The sequence below is a fragment of the Lycium barbarum genome, chromosome 6 (genome assembly GCF_019175385.1).
Source record: "Lycium barbarum isolate Lr01 chromosome 6, ASM1917538v2, whole genome shotgun sequence".
Lineage (NCBI taxonomy): Eukaryota > Viridiplantae > Streptophyta > Magnoliopsida > Solanales > Solanaceae > Lycium > Lycium barbarum.
Genome location: NC_083342.1, coordinates 93,404,304 through 93,425,732, shown reverse-complemented (window position 1 = coordinate 93,425,732; position 21,429 = coordinate 93,404,304). Strand labels below are relative to the sequence as shown.

General features: G+C 33.7%; 2 protein-coding genes across 2 annotated transcripts; both read left to right on the top strand.

The window, feature by feature from the left end:
- Window positions 1–864: 864 nt before the first annotated feature.
- On the top strand, window positions 865–7,110 carry LOC132644854 (E3 ubiquitin-protein ligase HEL2). The gene is made up of 7 exons (XM_060361499.1): window positions 865–1,273; window positions 2,189–2,491; window positions 3,909–4,117; window positions 4,210–4,258; window positions 4,348–4,437; window positions 4,612–4,674; window positions 4,853–7,110. The coding sequence occupies exons 1-7, from the start codon at window positions 1,106–1,108 to the stop codon at window positions 6,665–6,667; spliced, it is 2,697 nt and encodes an 898-aa protein (XP_060217482.1). The 5' UTR covers window positions 865–1,105; the 3' UTR covers window positions 6,668–7,110.
- Window positions 7,111–11,257: 4,147 nt separating this feature from the next.
- LOC132644853 (nucleotide pyrophosphatase/phosphodiesterase-like) lies at window positions 11,258–21,378 on the top strand. Its single transcript, XM_060361498.1, has 13 exons — window positions 11,258–11,936; window positions 12,498–12,585; window positions 15,455–15,724; window positions 16,522–16,630; window positions 17,277–17,391; window positions 17,804–17,936; window positions 18,046–18,233; window positions 18,953–19,139; window positions 19,233–19,300; window positions 20,178–20,274; window positions 20,690–20,878; window positions 20,976–21,056; window positions 21,146–21,378. The coding sequence occupies exons 1-13, from the start codon at window positions 11,596–11,598 to the stop codon at window positions 21,200–21,202; spliced, it is 1,923 nt and encodes a 640-aa protein (XP_060217481.1). The 5' UTR covers window positions 11,258–11,595; the 3' UTR covers window positions 21,203–21,378.
- The last annotated feature ends 51 nt before the right edge of the window (window positions 21,379–21,429 follow it).

Here is a 21,429-nt window from a genome sequence, read left to right as displayed (position 1 = left end):
AGGCTCATTCTGTTGAAGAGTTTGCAATACTTGAGGGATAGCATTCACTGTAGTCTGTAAGGTTTCACCTCATTATTATTACTAGTATGAGTTTCTATTTGGGGCTTACCTAATCTGGAAAAGTAGAGTGTGAAAATCTTGGTCTATTTAGTTCATTGGACAGCCTAGAGATATACTCTTTGTGATTGTTAACCATGTCTCTGGTGAGAGCTTAGAGGGACGAAAATATGGGGTCAATCACGGGCTAAGAAAATGCTACTTAAACAAGATTAGCAAGCTCAATTTTTCACAGATTAGAACACCTGTTCAGGAGGATTCTAGAAATTTCAAACAATCAATAAAGGAGAAGACTATCACTAGCAGAAATGGATCGGGCTTAGCTCAACAATACAAGTGAAGGTCAATAAAAAAAAAATCAACCACGAACAAGAAACATGAGCTTATTTTTGGGGGAAATCATCATAAATCGTCAATAGCTCACAAGATCGAAAAAGATAAGAAATTGAAATGCCCACTAACCTGAAATCGAAGATTCAAAGAAGTTGTAGCTCCATCTTGAGCAAGACCAGCTGGAGATGCACTTGGAGAAGAAGATGATGATGGAAAATGTGCAAATCTAGAGTATTCTTTTAATTTTTGGTTGTTGGGTTTTGTTGCCGTTTGGGTTTTGTACATGTTCTGTAATGAACTCTTTTTAGAAAGTATAGTAATAAATAAAAGTCACTATGTCATTTAGTGGTTGCTTTAAAAAAAAAAAAGAAAAAAATATAAATAGCATGCTAGTCCACATCAGGTTATATATGCCTACCTTCAACCCAAACCAAAAGCCTCCAAATTCATAATTATTACTATATTTTATAAATAATAAAAGGAAAGAAGAAAAGCAAAAAGGGTTAAGTTGAGAGTGTTGTTATTTTTTGGAGAGTGTTCTTTATTTTGGCCAAAGTGTGAAAATTGAAAGACAAAAAAAAAAAAACACAACCGAAAAAAGCGGTGGATAGCTGTTGGAAGAAGAAAGCTTGGGAACCCTAACTTTGTATCGGCGCAAGACCATTCAGGTTGGTGTAGAAAGAAAGCCTTAGATCAGAAATTGTTGTTGTAGGCGATGGATGATAGCTGTGCTGTTTGCGCTGAAACCCTAGAATGGGTTGCCTATGGAGCTTGCGGTCACAAGGACGTTTGCTCTACCTGTGTCGCTCGTCTGCGATTCATCTGCGATGATCGCCGTTGTTGTATTTGCAAGACCGAAGCTAACGTTGTCTTTGTCACCAAGGTTCGATTTCACCTCATATAGTTTGTTCCATGTCCAGGACGGATCTTGTTCGTTTTCTCAAAGGATTACTATGTGTTTACAGTTTTATTTGTATAGGCTGTATCTAGGTTTTTCCAAATTATACATCTATTGAACTCATTATGTTATATGTATCTAAGTTTTAAGATTGGTCATGTCTAACATACTGGAAAGTTGATAAAGCCATCAAAAGCATATGGAAGATGATTCCAGCAAGCATCTTGCTGGTGTTTTAGGGATGGAAAGGAACAATGGACGTTTTGATGGTTTATCAACTTCGAATTTGGATGATTGTCGTATTTATTCAGCTGCTACAATGTAGCCCATCGCTGAAAACTTATTGCAGTTTATTAGCTCCCTCGTCTTAGAATAGCTATCACTATTTAAGGAGCTATTGTAACTTTTTTGTGATCTCAATTGTGCTATCCTTTTGTATCTCCTTGATGAAGGACAATATTGAGTTTGCAATCTCAAAAGACTCGATAAGTCTGTCTTTTTATAGACCAGTCTTACAATTACTGTGGTTTTCTATTTGTGAACTAGGTTGATCAATCGAGATTTACCTAAAAATTTCATGGTGCATTCTATTGAATTGCTCTTCTAGTTTAATTCAAGATGGTATTTGCTTAGCTTCAGAAGAATAATATATTTATCTTTCTAGTTTCAGGAGTGATCTCTTTGCAATCTTTTTTGGATAATTAGTGATCCTTTTGTGCTTCGTCATTTAGTCTGCTTATAACTATGAATGTGCATTTCTTGAGATGTTGATCAGCCAAATTTTACGTGGAACCTCAGTATTTCAGTCTGCTGAATTGCTGTTCCATTTTGGTTATAAGACCGAAGATCCATGTTTGTGATTTTCTTCGTTCTGTTATTTTTCCCTTTTCTGTGTTGCAGGCTCTAGGAGATTATACGAGGATGATTAGTGACTTCTCGGTATTGCCATCTGAACCAAAAGAAGGTCGAATTGGTTCTTATTGGTATCATGAGGACACCCAGGCTTTCTTTGATGATTTAGACCACTACAAGATGATCAGGGCAATGTGCAGGCTTTCTTGTAGTGTGTGTGATAAGATGGAGGGGTCGGCTGGTGATGGCATGAAGAGAAGAGCAAGGTTCAGAAATATTGAGCAGTTAAAAGGTCATTTATTCCACCAGCACAAGTTGCTCATGTGCAGCTTATGTTTGGAAGGAAGAAAGGTCATTTTCTGCAATATCTGATTCAGCTTTTATCCCTTGCATTTTTTTGGTTGATAATATAGATATTTTGTTTATGTGAGAGGGAATAATCACGCTTATAAGATGCATACACAAAGTAGACAACTCATACGTGATTGTCTATTCTCTATGAAAGTGTAACCGGTCATCTTATACTAATTGGAATATCACGCGTTCCAAAAATGTGTAAGAAGAAAAAAGGTGGCACTATTTGCATCGCTACTATATCGACCAAGTTTACTGATCAAAAGAAAACAATGTTGACAAAGTTTATTGTATCATCTAGTAATATTTCAGAGAATGATCTGCATTTTATATTAGCGTAAGTACTTTCAAGGATTAGAGCAACATTCACCTTGTACATAGCCTATGACTCCTAAGTGCAGAGTTCTTGTTGTACAATTGTTCCGTATTTTTTCTATATAAATGCCGAAAGATATACTTCAAATACTCTACTTATCGGTCTCTTCCTTTTTGAACTTAAACTCTAATGGCTTAGCTCAACACTCTAATGGTAGTACATCACGGATGTGTCATAGATGCATGTCTTGGGTTCAAATTAAATGATGAAGGGCAGACCTATTGTTCACCAAGTTTGAGATTGGAAATATGCAGATTCGTGGTTATAGAAAACAGCGTATATCTTAACGCAACCTAGTACCCTGCACACTACACCTGATATACCACCAGCAGTGAAGTAACAGATAATTGTCGTCCTCTTATGTGGTATTGCGGTTTAGACACCTTTTATTTTTTTATTTTTTTCATTTCTTCTATTCTATGCTATTAGGATAGATTGTCATGCTGTTGTGCATGCAAAAAAGAAATAAAACACACCCCTCTCTGTCTCTAGGAATATCCCTTTTTGGCTTTTTCGTAGTGCTAACGCTATGCTAAACCTCCAAAACCATTTGCCTGTGACGCTTTACTGAGTACCCTTAAATCTCTAACACCTGACCGTCCACATTTGTTTGACGATCACTTTCAACTTTCTAGGTGGTATTTATTTATATTTTTTTGTTCGTGTTTAGCAAAAATTACCTTCACAAATTTTTCCGTCTTTTTGCTAGACTATTGGAATAGTGAGTAGAGACATGTAATGAGTTGGAGCGGTAGATAAACTGCACTGGTCACTATATCACCCCCCCCCAAAAAAAAAAAAAAAAAAACTCTTCTACCTCCTAGCAGCACTCTCAATGAACGGATTAGGGGAAGAACATCTTAGCTCTTGCTATTTTGAGTGGTTAGGTTGGATTTGATTGCATACTGAAACTGTTTTGCCTGAAGGAGTTGTGTTCTGAGACTTTGCAGATTTTGTATTTCTAGTAATGGTAAGATCAATGCATGCCAATCTTGTTGGGAACATATTAATCTGATTGGTGGCTTCTTTGTCGATCAGGTATTTATCTGTGAGCAGAAATTGTACACAAGGGCACAGCTGAATCAGCATATACACACTGGTGATTCTGAGGTTGATGGTACTGAAAGTGAAAGAGGTGGATTCATGGGTCACCCTCTGTGTGAATTCTGTAGGACCCCATTTTATGGGGATAATGAGTTGTATTCTCATATGTCGACTGAACATTATACTTGTCATATATGCCAGAGGTACAGTTTTATGTGTACAGTAACATGTTATAAGTTGGTTCTCATTGACCAGTTAAAGCTCATGGGGGTTTTATCCATTGATTTTCATACAGGCAGCACCCTGGGCAATACGAATACTACAAGAATTATGATGACCTAGAGGTGGTCTTACTATGCTATATCATCTGAAGCTTTCCGATTTCTTTGAGCTTTTGATGCCGATTAAAGATGGTGTTTCTTTTCCATTTCAGATACACTTCCGCAGTAATCATTTCTTATGTGAAGACGAGAGCTGTCTTGCAAAAAAGTTTGTTGTTTTCCAATCTGAACCCGAGTTGAAGGTTAGGATTTGTTGGACTTGTGCAGATTATGACTGGCTGCACAAAAAATACATGCATGCTTGCAGATCCAAGTTATTGCTTTCATTTTATTTCATAGTTTTCATGGGCAGAGGTGTGTAATTTTCTTTTATTAGATTTCATTTGATGGCTTTATTTTCCTGTTTAAATTTTCAGAGGCACAATACTCTCGAGCATGGAGGTCGTATGTCGCGTTCCCAACGCAGTGCTGCCTTGCAGGCAAGTTTCAACTCTCTCACTAATTGAGTAATTAAACATTCTTCTCCTAAAGGAAGATGTGCTCATGGTGCCTCATTCATTTGCAGTTTCCCATTGTGTTTATCTGGACATTTCATTCCTCGCACTATATTGGAGTCATGATAGTTACAAAGAATTTCTTCTTCTATTTTTTATACAGATACCGACGAGTTTTCGATATCGCCGCAGTAATGAACAGGATAATCGTCGTGGAAGGGCCCGATCATTTAGGCGTGATAACCCTGAGAGTGAACTCTCCATGGCCATTCAAGCCAGTTTAGAGACTGCTAATGCAGATAGAAGACTTCATGATACGTCAAGCAATAGGAGGGTAGCTTCTGATCAAACGGTAACAAATGATGATGATCTCCTTATTCCACCCTTTGAATCTTTGACTACTGATTCCGAGCCAGCTTCAAGATATCTTCAAGCCGTGTCTCAAATTTCCAGAAATTCGCAGCTTCAAGAGTCCTCATTTCCTCCCCTTGCCGTGCCTCCTTCTAATAGTCAACCAAGACCTCAGTCTGATGCTTTACCCCAGAACACTATGGCATCACATCTGCGCCGAAAGCAAAACAAGAATACAAAAAAGCTCCCTAGTTCATCTCCTGCATGGCCAGCAACAACAGGTCACACAACACCAGTAACTGGTCATCAGCCTGCCTGGCCAGCAACAACAGGTCACACACCACCAGCAATTGGTCATCAGCCTGCCTGGCCAGTGATAAGTACTGCTTCTGGATCATCATCTAGTTCCAGGCATAGTAAGGCAGCGAAGGACAAACCTTCTGCACCAGTAATTACCCCTCAAGACGCTTGGCCTGCTGTTAATAGCGCTCCTGGATCAGCATCAAGCTCTAGCCAGATTAAGCCGGCAACTGCAGCAGATAGACCTCCATCATCTAGTTATTTAAACTCTGTTGCTGCTCGATCTTCATTAGTGCATGAATCATCTTCTAGCTCAGTTGGTTCATCAAGGAGTTGGGCCCACAGCAATAGAATGAGCCATTCCTTGTCAGCCCCAAATCTTGTTCAGAGCGGGTCTTTTGACTCTTCTACCCCTGATTTCCCTCCAGTCTCTGCTGTGCAGACTCGCAAACTTCCTGCAAGTGGCCAGCAGACATCCACAAATGTGGAAGATGTTCAAACTGCAAATAAATCTTTGGTAGAAAGGATGCGTATCGCTCTAGAATTTGATCAAGACAAATTCACGGCATTTAAGGATATCTCTGCAGAATATCGTCAAGGTGTAATAGATGCTGAGACATACCTGGCATATGTTGAACAGTTTGGCTTGTTGCATCTCGTTCTTGAGTTGGCTAGACTATGCCCTGATGCTGAGAGGCAAAAGACACTAATTGACACCTACAATGCTAATTTAGGAGGCACCGTCCCTATGCAGAATTTTCTAAGTGGTGGCAATCGCTTGAAAGATGGTAAAAGTTCTAAGAAAGGTAAAGGCAAGGCAATAGATGCTGGAAATGGTACTTCAAAGGATAACATGGCAGATAGCATTTTAAGTACTGTGAGGAAATTGCAGTCTAGCCACAAGGTTCCCGAAGATGATGTGGAAGTGTTGTCGAGAGATGGTTATCGGTCTGCTAAAGGTAAATCAAAATCGACCCTGAATGAATCCGAGGAAGAATTAAATTCCCGAGGCAAACCTTTAAAGCTGGATGCCTGTCAGAACGACTTGTCCGCTAGAGATGTATCAAATCACAGTTCAGGGAATAATGATGGGAAAAGCAAGCAGCGGAAGAAAACTTCAAAGTTTTACAGAGTTCGTTTAGGTGATGGATCTGTTGAAACACTTCTAAATCTCAATGGTTCAAACCCTGATCTGGATCCAGATCCAGAGAGAAAGGAGACATCAGATGAACAAAGTAACCCTGAAAGTTTGCCTGTGCGTGGTGTTTGGCGAAATGGAGGAGGTCAAAAGCTTGTAGCTATGACTTCGAAAGGTCCGAAAAAGTGATGCAATAGGAGGTAGAGGACAACTTTTTGGTTTGTAGAGGAAACTTACAGATTATCCTCTCCATTGGACATATTCTTTTGGCATTGATGCTAAGTTGCGGGCATTCTCAGCTGCGGTTTTTGTGAAATGCGTCAAGGATGTAGCAGCTTCTGCATGAACTGACTTTTCCATGCTTTGGCAAAGTCCTAGCCCATGGAAGTCTAAGTATTTATTGTTTTCGGACACAGCAGTTCTGCAATTATAGGCTATGGTGTTTTTGTTTCTTTATTGATAGTTCCTTCCAATTCTGCCTCACAATTTGCTATAGTGGCAGAGGTAGACAACTTTTGAAGATGATCCGTGTAAGGTGATTTTTTCGGTTAAAAAACTGTATATTGATATACTAAATACAATGATAAAGTGGCTCTGCTGTTCAGGCTCCAGTGCCATTTTACTTTTTGCTATCTTTGCTCCCCGAGGAATCTGAATTGTCGAGGATTCATATAGTCAATCCTAATTTATTTAGGAATCAACCATAGTTATTTTGTTCCACGAGATTATTGTCCTGCTTAGTGTCCATCTTTGCTTAATCAGGCTCAAGTATACTAGCTTAGCTTTACTGTAAAGAATTGTTCGGCCATGCATCTAAATGTTGTTGAAGTATTAATGGGTCCAGCAATAAATCTTCAACCGAAAGAAACAATTAGTCAAAGCATAGTAAATATTCATTGGAAGACAGCTCATGCCATAGTACAACACGAAGACCCATCCACAAGGAAAACGAATTTGGCGTTCCGTTCATAAGACACAATTCATGCCATCTAGCATGGAAAAATATTCTTTATGGAAGACGGAGTACTATAATACAGTGTTAGAATTTTACCTAATTAATGTAATATTATACCCCCAAATCAATGCGATTAATGGGTAATGCGAAGGTGGTGGAACTCCTTGACTATAAGAAAAACGAAAAGGAGCAAAAAATGTCCCCGACTGTTGAAAATTGATCAAAAATGCTCCCTGTTTGATTCTTTTAATCGAAATATGTCCTTGAATTATCAGAAATATAACAAAGTTACTCTCGTTGTTAGCAAACTTGCCCAGTTATGTACCTATACCGCTGACGAACCCCCAGGTTTCATGTGCCTCTATTAAAACTCATTTCTTTGCTGAGATAGACTCCACCTTGGGAAAAAGATTATCCCGCTACTTATTTCTTATATATTGTGTTTTGTCCTTCATTGAAAAATGTATCTTTCTTATTTTTGAGCTTTCTTCTCCATAAAAAGGCAAAGTATATACAGAGGCGGATCCAGAATTTAAATTTTATGGGTTCAATCTATAGATTTTTAGCATTGAACCCATTATATTTTTAAAGTTAGGAGTTCATATCTACTATTTATTACAATTTTAATAATTTTTCACACATAAATTTAGGCTCCGCGTCCAAAGTTTGGGGTTCAGTTGAACCCCAACCTTATAGGCTACATACGCCTCTGAGTATATATATACGTGACCTAATTGTTACTCATAATAAAGTAAGAATTTTTTTTCTAGAAAATGCGGATTCAAATCTCAACCGAAAAAAAAAATTGATTTTCTTTCCATCTATTTGTCTAATTTTTGAAAGATAGAGTTACTCGATATCTGTACAAATAGAAGGTAGCATGTACTCATGAAATAGTTGAACTGTGTGCAATCGGTTGTTTATGAAAAGTTTAAGAGAAAATATCATTGTTTTCCCATGACTGTACCACAGTACAATGTTTGAGTTTTACCTAATTAATGTATTATTATAACCCCTTAAATGCGATCAATAGCTAATGCGAAGCTGATAGATCAACTCCTTGAATTTTTATTCTTTCAAATTTTGTGTTCAATCAACTATCGTCATATAAATAAAATGGAGCAAAAATATTTATAAAGAAAGGCGTCAGAGCTCATTATATCCATAGAATTTGCAATAAACATAAAAATATTAATAAGTAGTACCTTAGTCTAGATATAAATTTTAAGGTTGTCTTCGGGTCTTACTAACTTTAAAATAGTTTTTGGCATTTGAAGATCGGAGAAAGCCTTCAACTAATTTGAGTTATACTGTTGCTGTACTTTCTATCAACTTCAACTTCATTCACAAAATTAATTAAGCCCGCGTACGCTAGAGAAAAGTGACTTAACAAAATGAAACGTTCACGTACTTTCCATTGTCGTTAGCTGTTCCTTGTTAATTTAGTTTTGGGAAGGGAAAACAAAACAAACTACATATTTCTTAACTATGTTGCTTCCCTCCTAAAAGAAGACGACCAAAAGGGACACAAAATTGCAATTTTAGTTATTATCAGCCGAAAGGGAATAAGAACTATCATCAGCATAACCAACAAGGTATACCAATACAATCTACATATGTAATGTCGCCCATAATCACTTATGATTATTCAGAAAAACTCTTATCCTCTAAGTAACTCCAAGCAAATAATCTTTCAATAGCTTCCGTTTATGTCGATTGCTTAACTTGACTTTACTTCGACGCGTTGGCCTTTCTTTATATCTAATTAATTTATTGGAAGAGTCAGTGACTATCTTGCATTCAAGATGAAGGCTGACTTTTTTCAGATTGATCTAAATTGATTCTATGATTGAATAGCAAAAATGTTACTACTTAGTAGTAGAAACTTGAAGAGACAAGAGGGGAATAGTGCTTTAAAAATAATAATGAAACGCAAAAGAAATCGTAAAGATGCCAAAAAATAGGAGAATGGAAAAGAATAAAATCCAGAATTTTCTATCATTTCTGTTAGAAATATCTGCAATTCTTATTTATCAAATAATTACCTGTTTAATAATCTATCAAAAAGTTCTCAACTTCTTCTCTTTTTAAGCATTTCAATATTATACTCAATTAAACATATTTGCCTAACTGTTATTGTTGATTAAACTTCTAAAATTAGGTCGACAATCAGTACAAGTTATACTATGAAGTGGATTTAGATCACATTGCAACAAAATTCGGAGTATTCAAGGTAGGCCTAAATCTATCACTCTTGATTTGACACCTGCATAGCTCCAAGTTGACAAACCGGAATAAATAAACGAATAAATAAAGTTTTCTACCTCTAAATTCTATTTTTGTCCATTCATATTTCCCTCGATGTTAACTCAGTGTTCATGTTGGTATCTCCAGCCTCTACTGACAAGGTTTGTGGTGGTTTAGAAGTACTTAAAAACTAACAAGGTCGGAATCTGATTAAAGATGAAGGAGTACTTACCACTTTGGTGTTAGATCTTCACAATTTAGTACTTCATAAATGAGTGTTTCCCTTAACTGATCTTTAGTCATTTTATCTTGTTTAATTTTTTTTTAAGTTGATATTATTAGTGACACTTAATAGCTTACTCAGTTACTCTTATATTAGTATTACGATCAATATCTGAAATGTAAAGAACCTAAAAAAACCTCTTGTCTTATGTAACAATTTTAAAACGAAATATTACAACCGAAACATGTCATATTAAAATAAGGGATAAAAATCATAACATGATACTTTATCCTTTTTCTCATTTCATACGGGATTTTACAGTTTGGTTCCATAAGGATTCCTATTTAATTGATCATTAACTCAATTTAATAGTTTTCCTTTTCACTTATCATGAAATATTTTTCTCCATGATAGATTTATCTCCTATTAAGATCATCTAGAAAATATTTACCTAATTAAACAATCAAACAGGAGATAAATAATAATTCAACCAATTTGCTTTAAAGAAGATAAACATTAATGTTGACGATGCAGATAATAAAGAAAATTAATTATTGATACAAATGAAATATATTACTATTATCTGATTTTATTGAATGTCTAATACTCCCTCCGTTCACTTTTGACTTTTCACGCCCCTTAAGATTTAATAAATGAAATACATATTTTACTCTAATATTACACATATTAATTGGTGTATAGTTTCATTGGACTTGAAGAATAATTTGGAAATGAGTAATTAATGTTAAAGGTAAAACAAGAATTTTGTTTTGTCTTTTCTTGATATGCTAAAGTGGATAAGTAAAAATTGATTTAATATAGTGGACAAGTAAAAGTGAACAGAGGGAGTAATATTTAGTTAAGTACCTAAACTCCAAAATAAAAAAATATCTAGGTCAAATATCATTACACATATTTGTTAATTTATCGGTCAAAGCTAATCTAGTATATTTGCACTGAAACACCAAAGGAATATTCAAGTTCCACATCTTGCTTTCACGCCTGATCTTTGATGTAAACGAATTCTAGTTTGACAAAAGTTTATAATATACGTTGACAACGTTTTTTTCTACGCGATCAGTATAATTTAATTTGATAAAACAAATTGTTTTTATACTTTCAGGCGAGTATGTATATATATCAGACTTGCTATGAAAAATAACTTATTATGATATGTCATGAACATATATCTGTTTTGCCAAGATTTCAAATCTGACTTTTTTAAAAGTATTTTTTATCAAATGTGCTTCTCGGAAAAAGTATTTTTAAAGATTAACAATTTGTGTTTGACTAATCAGTTTGAAAAAAAAACCTTTACAATATTAGAACAACATTTGTATTTAGCCCAAATTTTAAAATTATTTTTGGAGAAAAACTATTTTTTTTTAACTTTTGAAAAGCGCTTTTTTTGCTGCTAAAAAACAAGTACTTCATTTATTTCCTAAAAGTAGCTAAACACCCAACCCTCTTTAAAATAAGCATTTTTTTAAAATTAAAAAAAAAAAAAAAAACTTTTGGCTTCCCATATATAAACTTGGCCAAACATAGCATTAAACTTCTCGTATAAAAAATTATACTACCATATCACTATCAGTATACTACAAAACTTTAAACAAAAAGGAAAACTTTTTAGAAAAACCCCAACATGACACCTATAAATATCCATCCTTTTCATTTAATAAGCTCCCATCAATGTTCTCTGCCATGGCTTCTTCCTCCAATTTTTTATTATCAATTCTCCTGGTGTTCTTCACCTCTCATTCTTCTTCTTCTTCTTCTTATTCAAATTATTCTTTATCAAACATAGTTGTGAATTCAACAACTGAATTTATTAACCATACTGCAATATCCGAATTTCGGATACTGAACAGAAGAGTTCTATCCAAATGCCCTGACCCAAACCCGTATCTCAGTATAAGTACAACCTCAAATTCAAGCCTTTCTGATGAAGCCTTTGTTACTGTTCATGTTTCTGGAATTATGGTTCCTTCAAAAGGAGACTGGGTTGGCATGATCTCACCTTCTTATGCTGAGTAAGTTCATAAAACCTTTTAAGTTTCATAACATCATCTAGAAAATATATATTGAGAGTATAAATATTTTTTAAGTTATATACATTGGCAATCTAAATTTTTTCTAATTAGTAAATGACACGATGATAAATATTTGTATACTTCCAGTGCATAAATTTTAAACGAATAAACGAAAAGGAGACAATATTCTCACGATTTAAATAAATAAATAAATAAAATTCCTTATAGTGAAACTGAATTTGAATATTTGAGGCTCATAACTTTTTTTTGTTCCTTTATTGGTGGGTCATAATTAAACCTTTATCTGCAAATTAGAAATATCTGAATACATGGTGGAGAAAAGACAGCTTTTTCATAAAGTATACTAAACCAAGTCGTCCACTTTTGAGGGAGAGAAAGTATACTAGTATTTATTTCCAATATAAAAAGAAAGAAGAACATAGGGAGCATGTGAAAAATGGTAGAAGTAACTAGGAACTCAATAAAATTCTTTCCTTTTTTCCCTTTAAATATAGTTCGATATTTATTGACTTTGGGTTGTTATTATATCCCATGTTTCAGCGCATCAAGTTGCCCCTTTAATGCCATACAATATCAACAGACTGGTGATCTCACTAAACTTCCACTCCTTTGCCATTATCCTGTTAAGGTAAGTTTGTTATCATCTAAATTCCAAATATAGTATAAAAGTTATTGTACTTCAGCGACTATTTGACAAAAGAAATACTAACTCTTAAGCTAATAAAGAAAGTGTTCAACATAACAGAAAACTAAAAGGTCATTGTGCTGTCTCTCTCTCTGTATATTTTTATATAAATACACGCAAGTGTACGCTTGTGTCTGTGTGTGCGCACAAGTGACTTGGTACGTCAGATATATTCCAACAAAAAATGTTCCTCAACAATTAATAAACTCAAGTTGTCCCTCATTCGAATAATAAGAAATCATTATTGAAAAAGTATATTAAGAGAATAAGAAACTAGAAAAAATGATGATCAGAGAAAAGAGATAAAAAAAAAAAAGTGATGAAAGTAAATAGTAGTAATATTTAATAATTGTGGGAGCTAGTAGTATTTAATAAAAGTGATTGTACTTCAGCGATTATTTAAACAAAATAAATAGTAACTCTCAAGGTTCAAGATAACAGAAAAGTAAACCGGGGTGTGCTTTCTCTATAGATAGAGGTCTAAGTATATGCGCCAACATTATAAATAATATTTATACAATCAATTGTATAAATTGTAAGTAATTTAATTAATACTTCGCATTGGTTGATAATCTAAAACAATGCCTGCTAGCTATAACAAATTAAATTATATAGTAACAACAAGTATATATAACTTAAATATTACTACTCTAATAAGACTTGAGAAAAGATGAGAGGTAAGAGATGAAAGAAAGTGGAGTTTCTGATAAAGATGTGGGAATATGCCTATAAGTTATGGAGTATCAGTAGTAGTATTAAATAATAGTGGGAAGTGACCACGCCCATTTCTCCGCCAAAAGCGTACCATATTGAAATAAGTCACGCAATACTGCCTCCTTAACCAACCTTTATTCTAACTTCATTCACATTACCATGTTCTAAAATAAATAAATCACATCACTAGGTAGACCCCACCTTTCATTTTCCATCAATATTGAAGCTTCTAACTGTTTCCATCTTTCAGCATTTAACACTTGTGCCGATTTTCTTTGGCACCGCCTTGTTATATATTATCGTCTTCAAATTGCACAATGTTTTCATGATTGATTTGGCGGACCTACGATTATTTGTGCAGAATGAATGTTTTTAGATTTGTGATACATGCAACATTACGTTATCATGATATCATCCGTTTGACAATATGTATGTCATAGATAAATATACACTGCTCGTAATAATTAAGATTTAAGAATATAAGTACGTTAATAGACCAAATAATTTGTTTTATATAGCACTGTAATACCACTTATTCTTACTTGGTTTGTTCGGTACATACACAATGTGTAGTATATAGTAGCATACGAAGTTGGAACTATATTGTTCTTATAATAAATGTAGATTAATTATGTTGAATCTTGTGCTACAATCATACCAATAGCTTGTTCAATTTTCATCCTAGGTTGTGAATATAAACTTTAAACTTATAAAAATCGTCTGTTTAATCTTATATATATATATATAAGCTAAAACTGTATACACTAAATCGTTTACTATATAAGAAATGACACACTGGTGAATATATATATCTGATCTACTTGAAACTTCATTAAAATTGAATGAATTTTTCATAATAAATACCACATATATTTAAACACATGATTAATAACTACTACTTTCATATAATTTTATATTTATATGACAGCGTTTGACCGAGACGCGACATTGAAAGGAAAAAATCATTTGACATGTGGGAAAAGTGCTTTAAGACTTTTAAGTAATTGCGGTTTGAAAACGGCCAATTGCCATGATAGTTTTATATAACGACTAGTCTATTATAGAAATATTTATCGTTTCGAAAAAATGAAAAAACTAAAGTTAAAAAGTTTCAAATATAAAAAAGTCTCATTTTATTAAACAAATTAAAACAACAAAAAATTATATAAATAAAAAGAGCACTTACGCATGGTAAAATTAAGATTTGATTCAGGTATGTTTTGTGAACTAAAAATAATTCCTTGAGATATACCCCAACGTGACACTAAGTATTCTCTCTTAAATTCCCTTTTAGTATCTGGCTCAAATTTTTGTTTAATAAAATTAAGTTTTGCAATTTTTTTGGTCAAAAAAGTCACTCTTGACTAGATGTGTCATGCATATTACTCATTAGTTGCAGTTTGCAAAAGAAGTTGGGCACTGATAGACCAGTAGCCCTTAGAGGTCTATGGTATAAAACATAAGCTAGGCCAATTCCTAAATACACATTACCTTAAAAAAAAAAAATAGCTTTGTCATATCTACATCTAAGATCTGGCATTTTCCAATTATCTAATTGAAAAGACCTTTAACTGAAATATGTAAAATATTTAGCTTCCTTTGGAGTAGTAGCAAAGTTAGCTAAACCATGAGCAAGTTGGTTAGCTTTCTCATAACAGTGTTACATAACAACATTTCTTTGGTCTAACATGTGGACCGTATCTTCAATAGCCATCTTCAGCCTAACACTTGTTGCACAATTCAATGACCCAAAAACATGTCCACATTAATCTTGGAAATCTGTGTAGCCTTGTTGTATGCAAATTCTGCGATTTGTTACACTAATATGAATGTATGCTCGTAAATTTATATTAAATTTTGTAAATTGTAAAATTTTAGGACGAGTGTTTGTTTTTAAAGTATTTAAAATGAATAAATTCATGTAGCTTAGTACCTTGCACCCGATAATAGGTAGTACAATGAATTTATAAAATGGGCCAACGGGGCTAAATGAAGCAAGTCTAATTTAGTTTTTTTCTTTAATGTGTTTGTTTCCTTCCTTCAAGAAAAAAAAAGATGATATTGGTTATAATTAGTTTATTAATTAATATGACTGCAGGCACAATATTTGAGCAAAGATCCGGGCTATCTAAGTTGCAAGAAGAAAGAGTGCAAGAAACATGTGAATGGACGTTGTGCAGTGAGAACATGTAGTGCCACACTCTCATTTCATGTGGTTAATTTTAGGACAGATATTGAGTTTGTGCTGTTTGCTGGTGGGTTTAGGACTCCTTGCATCCTCAAAAGATCAAACAGTACACTGAGCTTCACTAATCCTAAACAGCCTTTATATGGCCATCTCTCTAGCATCGACTCCACTGCAACTTCTGTAAGTACTACTCCCATTTTTGTGACTCTGTTTCCTTTTTAATTTGTTCTAAAACGGTTGACCTCTTTATAAATTTGAAAATAATTTAAATTGAACTTGTTATTTTACCTTTAATGACAATCTTTTTTAAGCCATATAAATATTACTATGATATATTTAAAATCACACGTTTCAAAAGTCTTATATATATCCACACAAATAGATGATTTCTTTTTAAATTTGGAAACATGTTAAGTTAAACGTTCTATTTTATCCTTAAGAACAAGCTTTTATAGCCGCACAAACCTTATGGAATATTTGGGATTGCAAGTTTCAAAGTATTATACTAACACACAAATATTATGGCATGTTTAAAGTCAAAAAATTTAAAAATCTTCATTTGTCTTTAAAATTATGTGCTCAGTCAAATTAAATAGGTTCACATAAATTGAAACGAATTATATGAAAATATATGAGAAGAAGAAATCATATAAAGAAGAGAAACCTCATTTGTAAATGATATATACTCCCTCTCTTCGCTTTTACTTATCCTTTGCACATTCTTTAAAAAAATAATTGATATGAGAATTTTACTACAATACACATATTAATTTATGTTTAGTCTTAGGTAATGATTTGGGGAATACCGAATAAGTAATTAATGATAAGAGTAAAATATGAAGAAAAAAAATCTTTTGATATACTAAAAGTGACAAGTAAAAGTGAAAATATATTTTTAGTACGGTAGACATCTAACGAGGGAGTACTTTATTGGAGCAAGCATTAATTGTTTTTTCCTTATCTTTGGTCAAATTTAGATGAAAGTAAGATGGGTTAGTGGGGATAAAGCACCTCAACAACTGCAGTATGGAAAAGGAAAATCTGTAACATCAAAAGTCTCAACGTTTACCCAAAAAGACATGTGCAGTAAGTTTCTTATTTCAGTCCCTATATACTTTCGTTTTTTTTTTAATCTGACTTGACCTCACTTGTAATTAGTGGCTGAATAAAACCAGCCTAATGATATATTTGGTCATTTTAGTGAAACTTAAGCTTAGAACTAACCTTGTGATGAGTGATTGACAACTAAAAAGTTACACGAATAAGATAATTTTATTACCTCGTACAACTTAGAGGCAAAATCAGCGTTTTGGCACCGGGTTCTTTACAACCAAGTGCTTTGGACATGGAGAACCCACTAAAATTACAATAAATATCATATTTGAAGCCATAATTTTAAAAACAAAATAAGTTTAAAGCTAAGAACATTATAAGTATCAAATCCACCAAGCCAATTTTTTTTATCCAACTTCTAAAGCTACTTGTATACTCTATGTCTTATGGGTATTGGTTTTCTCTAGCACCTCATGATATCAAGCATCAAAATTATGGCCTTCCATCATCATTCATTACGTTTCGGTACTATCTTCATTCTTTAAGAGGGACATCGAGTAGAATAAAACGCAGCATTAACATAGTATGGCTCAATGACCAATGTTAAAATATTTATGCCCTATTTGGCCTCTATTGTTGGAGTTTAAATTGATAATTTTTCATTTTGGTAAATCCTAAGGTTCTTTCTTAAAGAGTCCAGCCAAGGACTTTGGGTGGCATGACCCTGGCTTCGTTCATTCAGCAGTAATGACAGGCCTTATTCCTTCAAGCGCAAACTCCTACAGATATGGAAGGTACCATATATAATTCCATATGCTATGATTATTCGTTTTTATTTTTACTTAATTATGCTTCAACACGGGGCTCTTGCATATATTTTACTCCTAAAATCATTTCTTTATCATAGGTGATATATAGTAAGACTTGAAACTAGAACCTCTTTCTACTCTAATACCACATATATTAAATTGCGTGATTACTCAGACTCTCCTAAAATGTCGTCGGGTGCGTGTCCGATCCTTCGAAAGTAGTGTATTTTTGGAGAATCCAACACGGGTGCGGCAACACTTTTGAAGAGTCCGAGTAACTTAGGCGTGACCACCTCATTTATTTATTCTAGAAACTTATGTTATTAAAGAAAGGTCCATTTTCAATTTTTTCACTTAATGATGTAACTACAATTTTTCCCTGGCTCAACCACTATAGTGATTCAACTGGTTGGAGTGGAAAAATAAGCTTCAAAACACCACCAGCTGGAGGATCAAATGAGGTTCGATTTTTGGCATATGGAGATATGGGAAAGGCTCCTCGAGATCCTTCTGCCGAACATTATATTCAGGTAATTAATTAAATGTCTAATAGAAATATTTAGTAGTTAATTAATTCATTAGCACTTCATCAATTTTATTCGAATTAATTATTGTGCATATATATATATATATATTTAGCCAGGATCATTGTCAGTGGTAAAGGCTATGGCTGATGAAGTATCTGCTGGAAATGTAGATTCTGTATTCCACATAGGTGACATAAGTTATGCCACTGGATTTCTTGTAGAATGGGACTACTTTCTTCATCTAATCACTCCAGTGGCTTCTCATGTTTCTTACATGACTGCTATTGGGAATCATGAAAGGTATTTTAAATTTCTACTTATTGAACTCTAGCATACTGGAGTTAGTTTCACGTATGAATATGATCACCAAATATAATAGTAAAGTCGGAATTATCTTTAAAATTAAACATGTGATCACTAATGCTAGTATAACACTTTTATAAATGGAAGAGGATTGCCCCAAATCTAAATAGAAGACATCTTATAATACCCTTTATCAGCACGGAAAACTTAACGATTAATCTGTGATCTAGGCTAAAATTAAAAAGTTTTTTTATATATAAAAGCATCGTTCTTTTTGGAGTATACTCAAAAAGATATGAGCGTCGTATAAAATATATTGGATGGACCATTCCCAATAGAAATTAAGAACGGCTGGGGGGGGGGGGGGGGGGGGGAGCTAGGTGTTAGCAAAGGGTTGAATTGAATCTCACTCGCCAAAAATTATACTGCAAAAATAGGAAAAAAAAATAACTTATTAATTATATTAAATTGTTGAAATCCTGTCGACTCAAGGGAAGATTTTAGTGTAGTGGCAGAGGGGATTCAAAAGTTATTTTAGGTCACAAATTTAAATCATAGGTGTGATAATATTCTTGTATTTTCTTGAAATAAATCTTTTCTTGTGACGAATAAGAAACCATCTCAAGATGTTGACATGTTCATAAATTTTATAAATGAAAGTTTAGGGGGACAATTGAACAATTTTCTTATCTTTTTGTGTTCAAAAAAACATTCAGGGATTATATAGGAACAGGATCAGTGTATATAACACCAGATTCAGGTGGAGAATGTGGTGTGCCTTATGAAACTTATTTTCAAATGCCAACACCAGCTAAAGATAAGCCATGGTACTCCATTGAACAGGGAAGTGTTCACTTCACTGTTATTTCAACTGAGCATAATTGGTCTCTCAACTCAGAGCAGGTATAATTCAACATACACTTTAGCTTTTTCTTACTTGTTAATTTCCATTTATTTGCAATTTCTAATTTCTTGTGAAATAATGATTTCTAACAGTATGAATGGATGAAGAAAGACATGGCTTCAGTTAACCGAATAAGAACTCCTTGGTTAATTTTTACTGGGTAAGTAAATATACAGTCTCCTACTATCCTTTTACTAATATATACTAATGTTACTATTTAGTTCAAGGTCAACATATAGTTTTCTATTTACTAAATCAAAGTGCTCATAAGATGTAACATGTTTGTTATGCAACAACTAATACGCATCAATTCCTAGCATGAGATCGACTATATAAATTTCCACTCTCTCCACATCGCGCAATTCAAACTCATCCAGTTCAATATAGTTCCCTATATAAAAAGACAAAAGAAATGAATGCTTTAGAGGATATTTTCTATTGGCATATAAATCTCTGACTTGATTAAAAGACTTATATGAAAATATTGGACCTACAGTAAACATGCACATGTAGAGCTTAATCCTAGCCAATTGGAAACACATAGATCTTTTTCTTCTATTGTGCGTGACTTTTCGCTAACATGTTTGGCTTTATCCTAGTATTTTCTCCATCCTGATTGATTAATCAAACCCAATTTGACCTATATATTAAGAATAAAACATTTGAATATACTGTTATATTCGGTGAGATTTATTTAAAGGTGAAATAGTTGATATAACTAGGGGTATATTTGACCCTTTTCCGAAATATAAATAGAGGTTAGACAGGGGACTAAAGTGTAGCAATATTCAAACATAAGGGATGACCTTGCCTCCAAAATTAAAGATGAGGATCATTTGGTCTTAGAGCCCGTTTGGATGGGCTTATGGGTTTTGACTTATAAGCCGAAGGCCATAAGTTATGACCAAACTGACAAGATGTCACAACAAATTTAAAATAGTACAAGATAATTACATATTTGTCTTGCCCTTCCTTTAGAAAGATTGACAGTTAAAATAAATTAAGTTGCTAATAAATCATATGTTGTTTCTTCATAGGCATCGACCCATGTATTCTTCCATCAATGGGGGGATACTCAAAAGTGTTGATGATGATTTTGTCAAAGCTGTTGAGCCATTACTTCTGGCAAACAAGGTAAGCATCTTACTTGATAAGGATTTAAGTTATATATACATGATTGGGTCAGTTAATCAGATAACGAGTAAATCGGAAAAAAAAATACGTGTATAGTTCTTTCAGCTGGAATACTCGAATTAATTCTTCCACTTCTATTAAGAGACTCGCTTCAGCATATCATCTCGCTCGATTTACAAAAACAAAAAAAAGACGTAGTTTTTTGTTATCCATCTCTGTATCGTAAACAAACAATTGATCAGTATCCTTAGTATTAGTTAAACAAAAAATAATGGCCTTTGTGCAACATCAAAAGGGTCATGCAGTGGGGTTGTTTGGGTTATAACAACCTCAAGCAGTTTAATTTAATCTGTGATAGTAAAGTTATTAGTTTTATCAGGTCACCTATTAATGTGTTGGTCAAAAAATGTGTCAGGTTGATCTAGCATTGTGGGGACATGTTCATAATTATGAGAGGACTTGTGCAGTCTACCAGAAGGAATGTAAAGCATTACCTACTAATGGTGCAAGTGGAATTGACACTTACAATAGTACCAATTATAGTGCTCCAGTTCATGCAGTTATTGGAATGGCTGGCTTTAGCTTGGACCAGTTCCCTTCACAGGTAAGAATAAAGTAACTTTACGGTAAATCTGTGATATTAAAGTTATAAAATTATTTTTTATTATGTTAAAGTAACTGAACTTTATTCATATACACAGGCTGAAAAGTGGAGTTTGGTAAGAAGAGCTGAATTTGGATATGTGCGAGTTCATGCAACAAGGAATTCGTTGACAATTGAAGTGAGTGTTACAAACATGAACTTGTATATTTTTTTTTTACGCATATTCATGTCTTAGAATTTTCTAAATTTTTCTTTTCCATTTTGCAGTATGTGAATGCAAATACCAGAAAGTTAGAAGACAGTTTTCAAATCACCAGAAGCTGAGCACATAAAAGATGAAAAGAAAACTATACACTAGCACAGCAAAACTGTGTTATACAAAGTATAGGGAAAGTTTATATAAATTCATAGTGAAATACATGCAAAAGCTTTTTATTCTGTTATACCAGCAACAATGTCTCAAATAGTTTGATTTTAGCAAAGATGTTTCTTTGTTGACTTTCACTGTCTTAATTTTTTGCTTTTTTCCAATTCTCTAGAACCATTCAAAC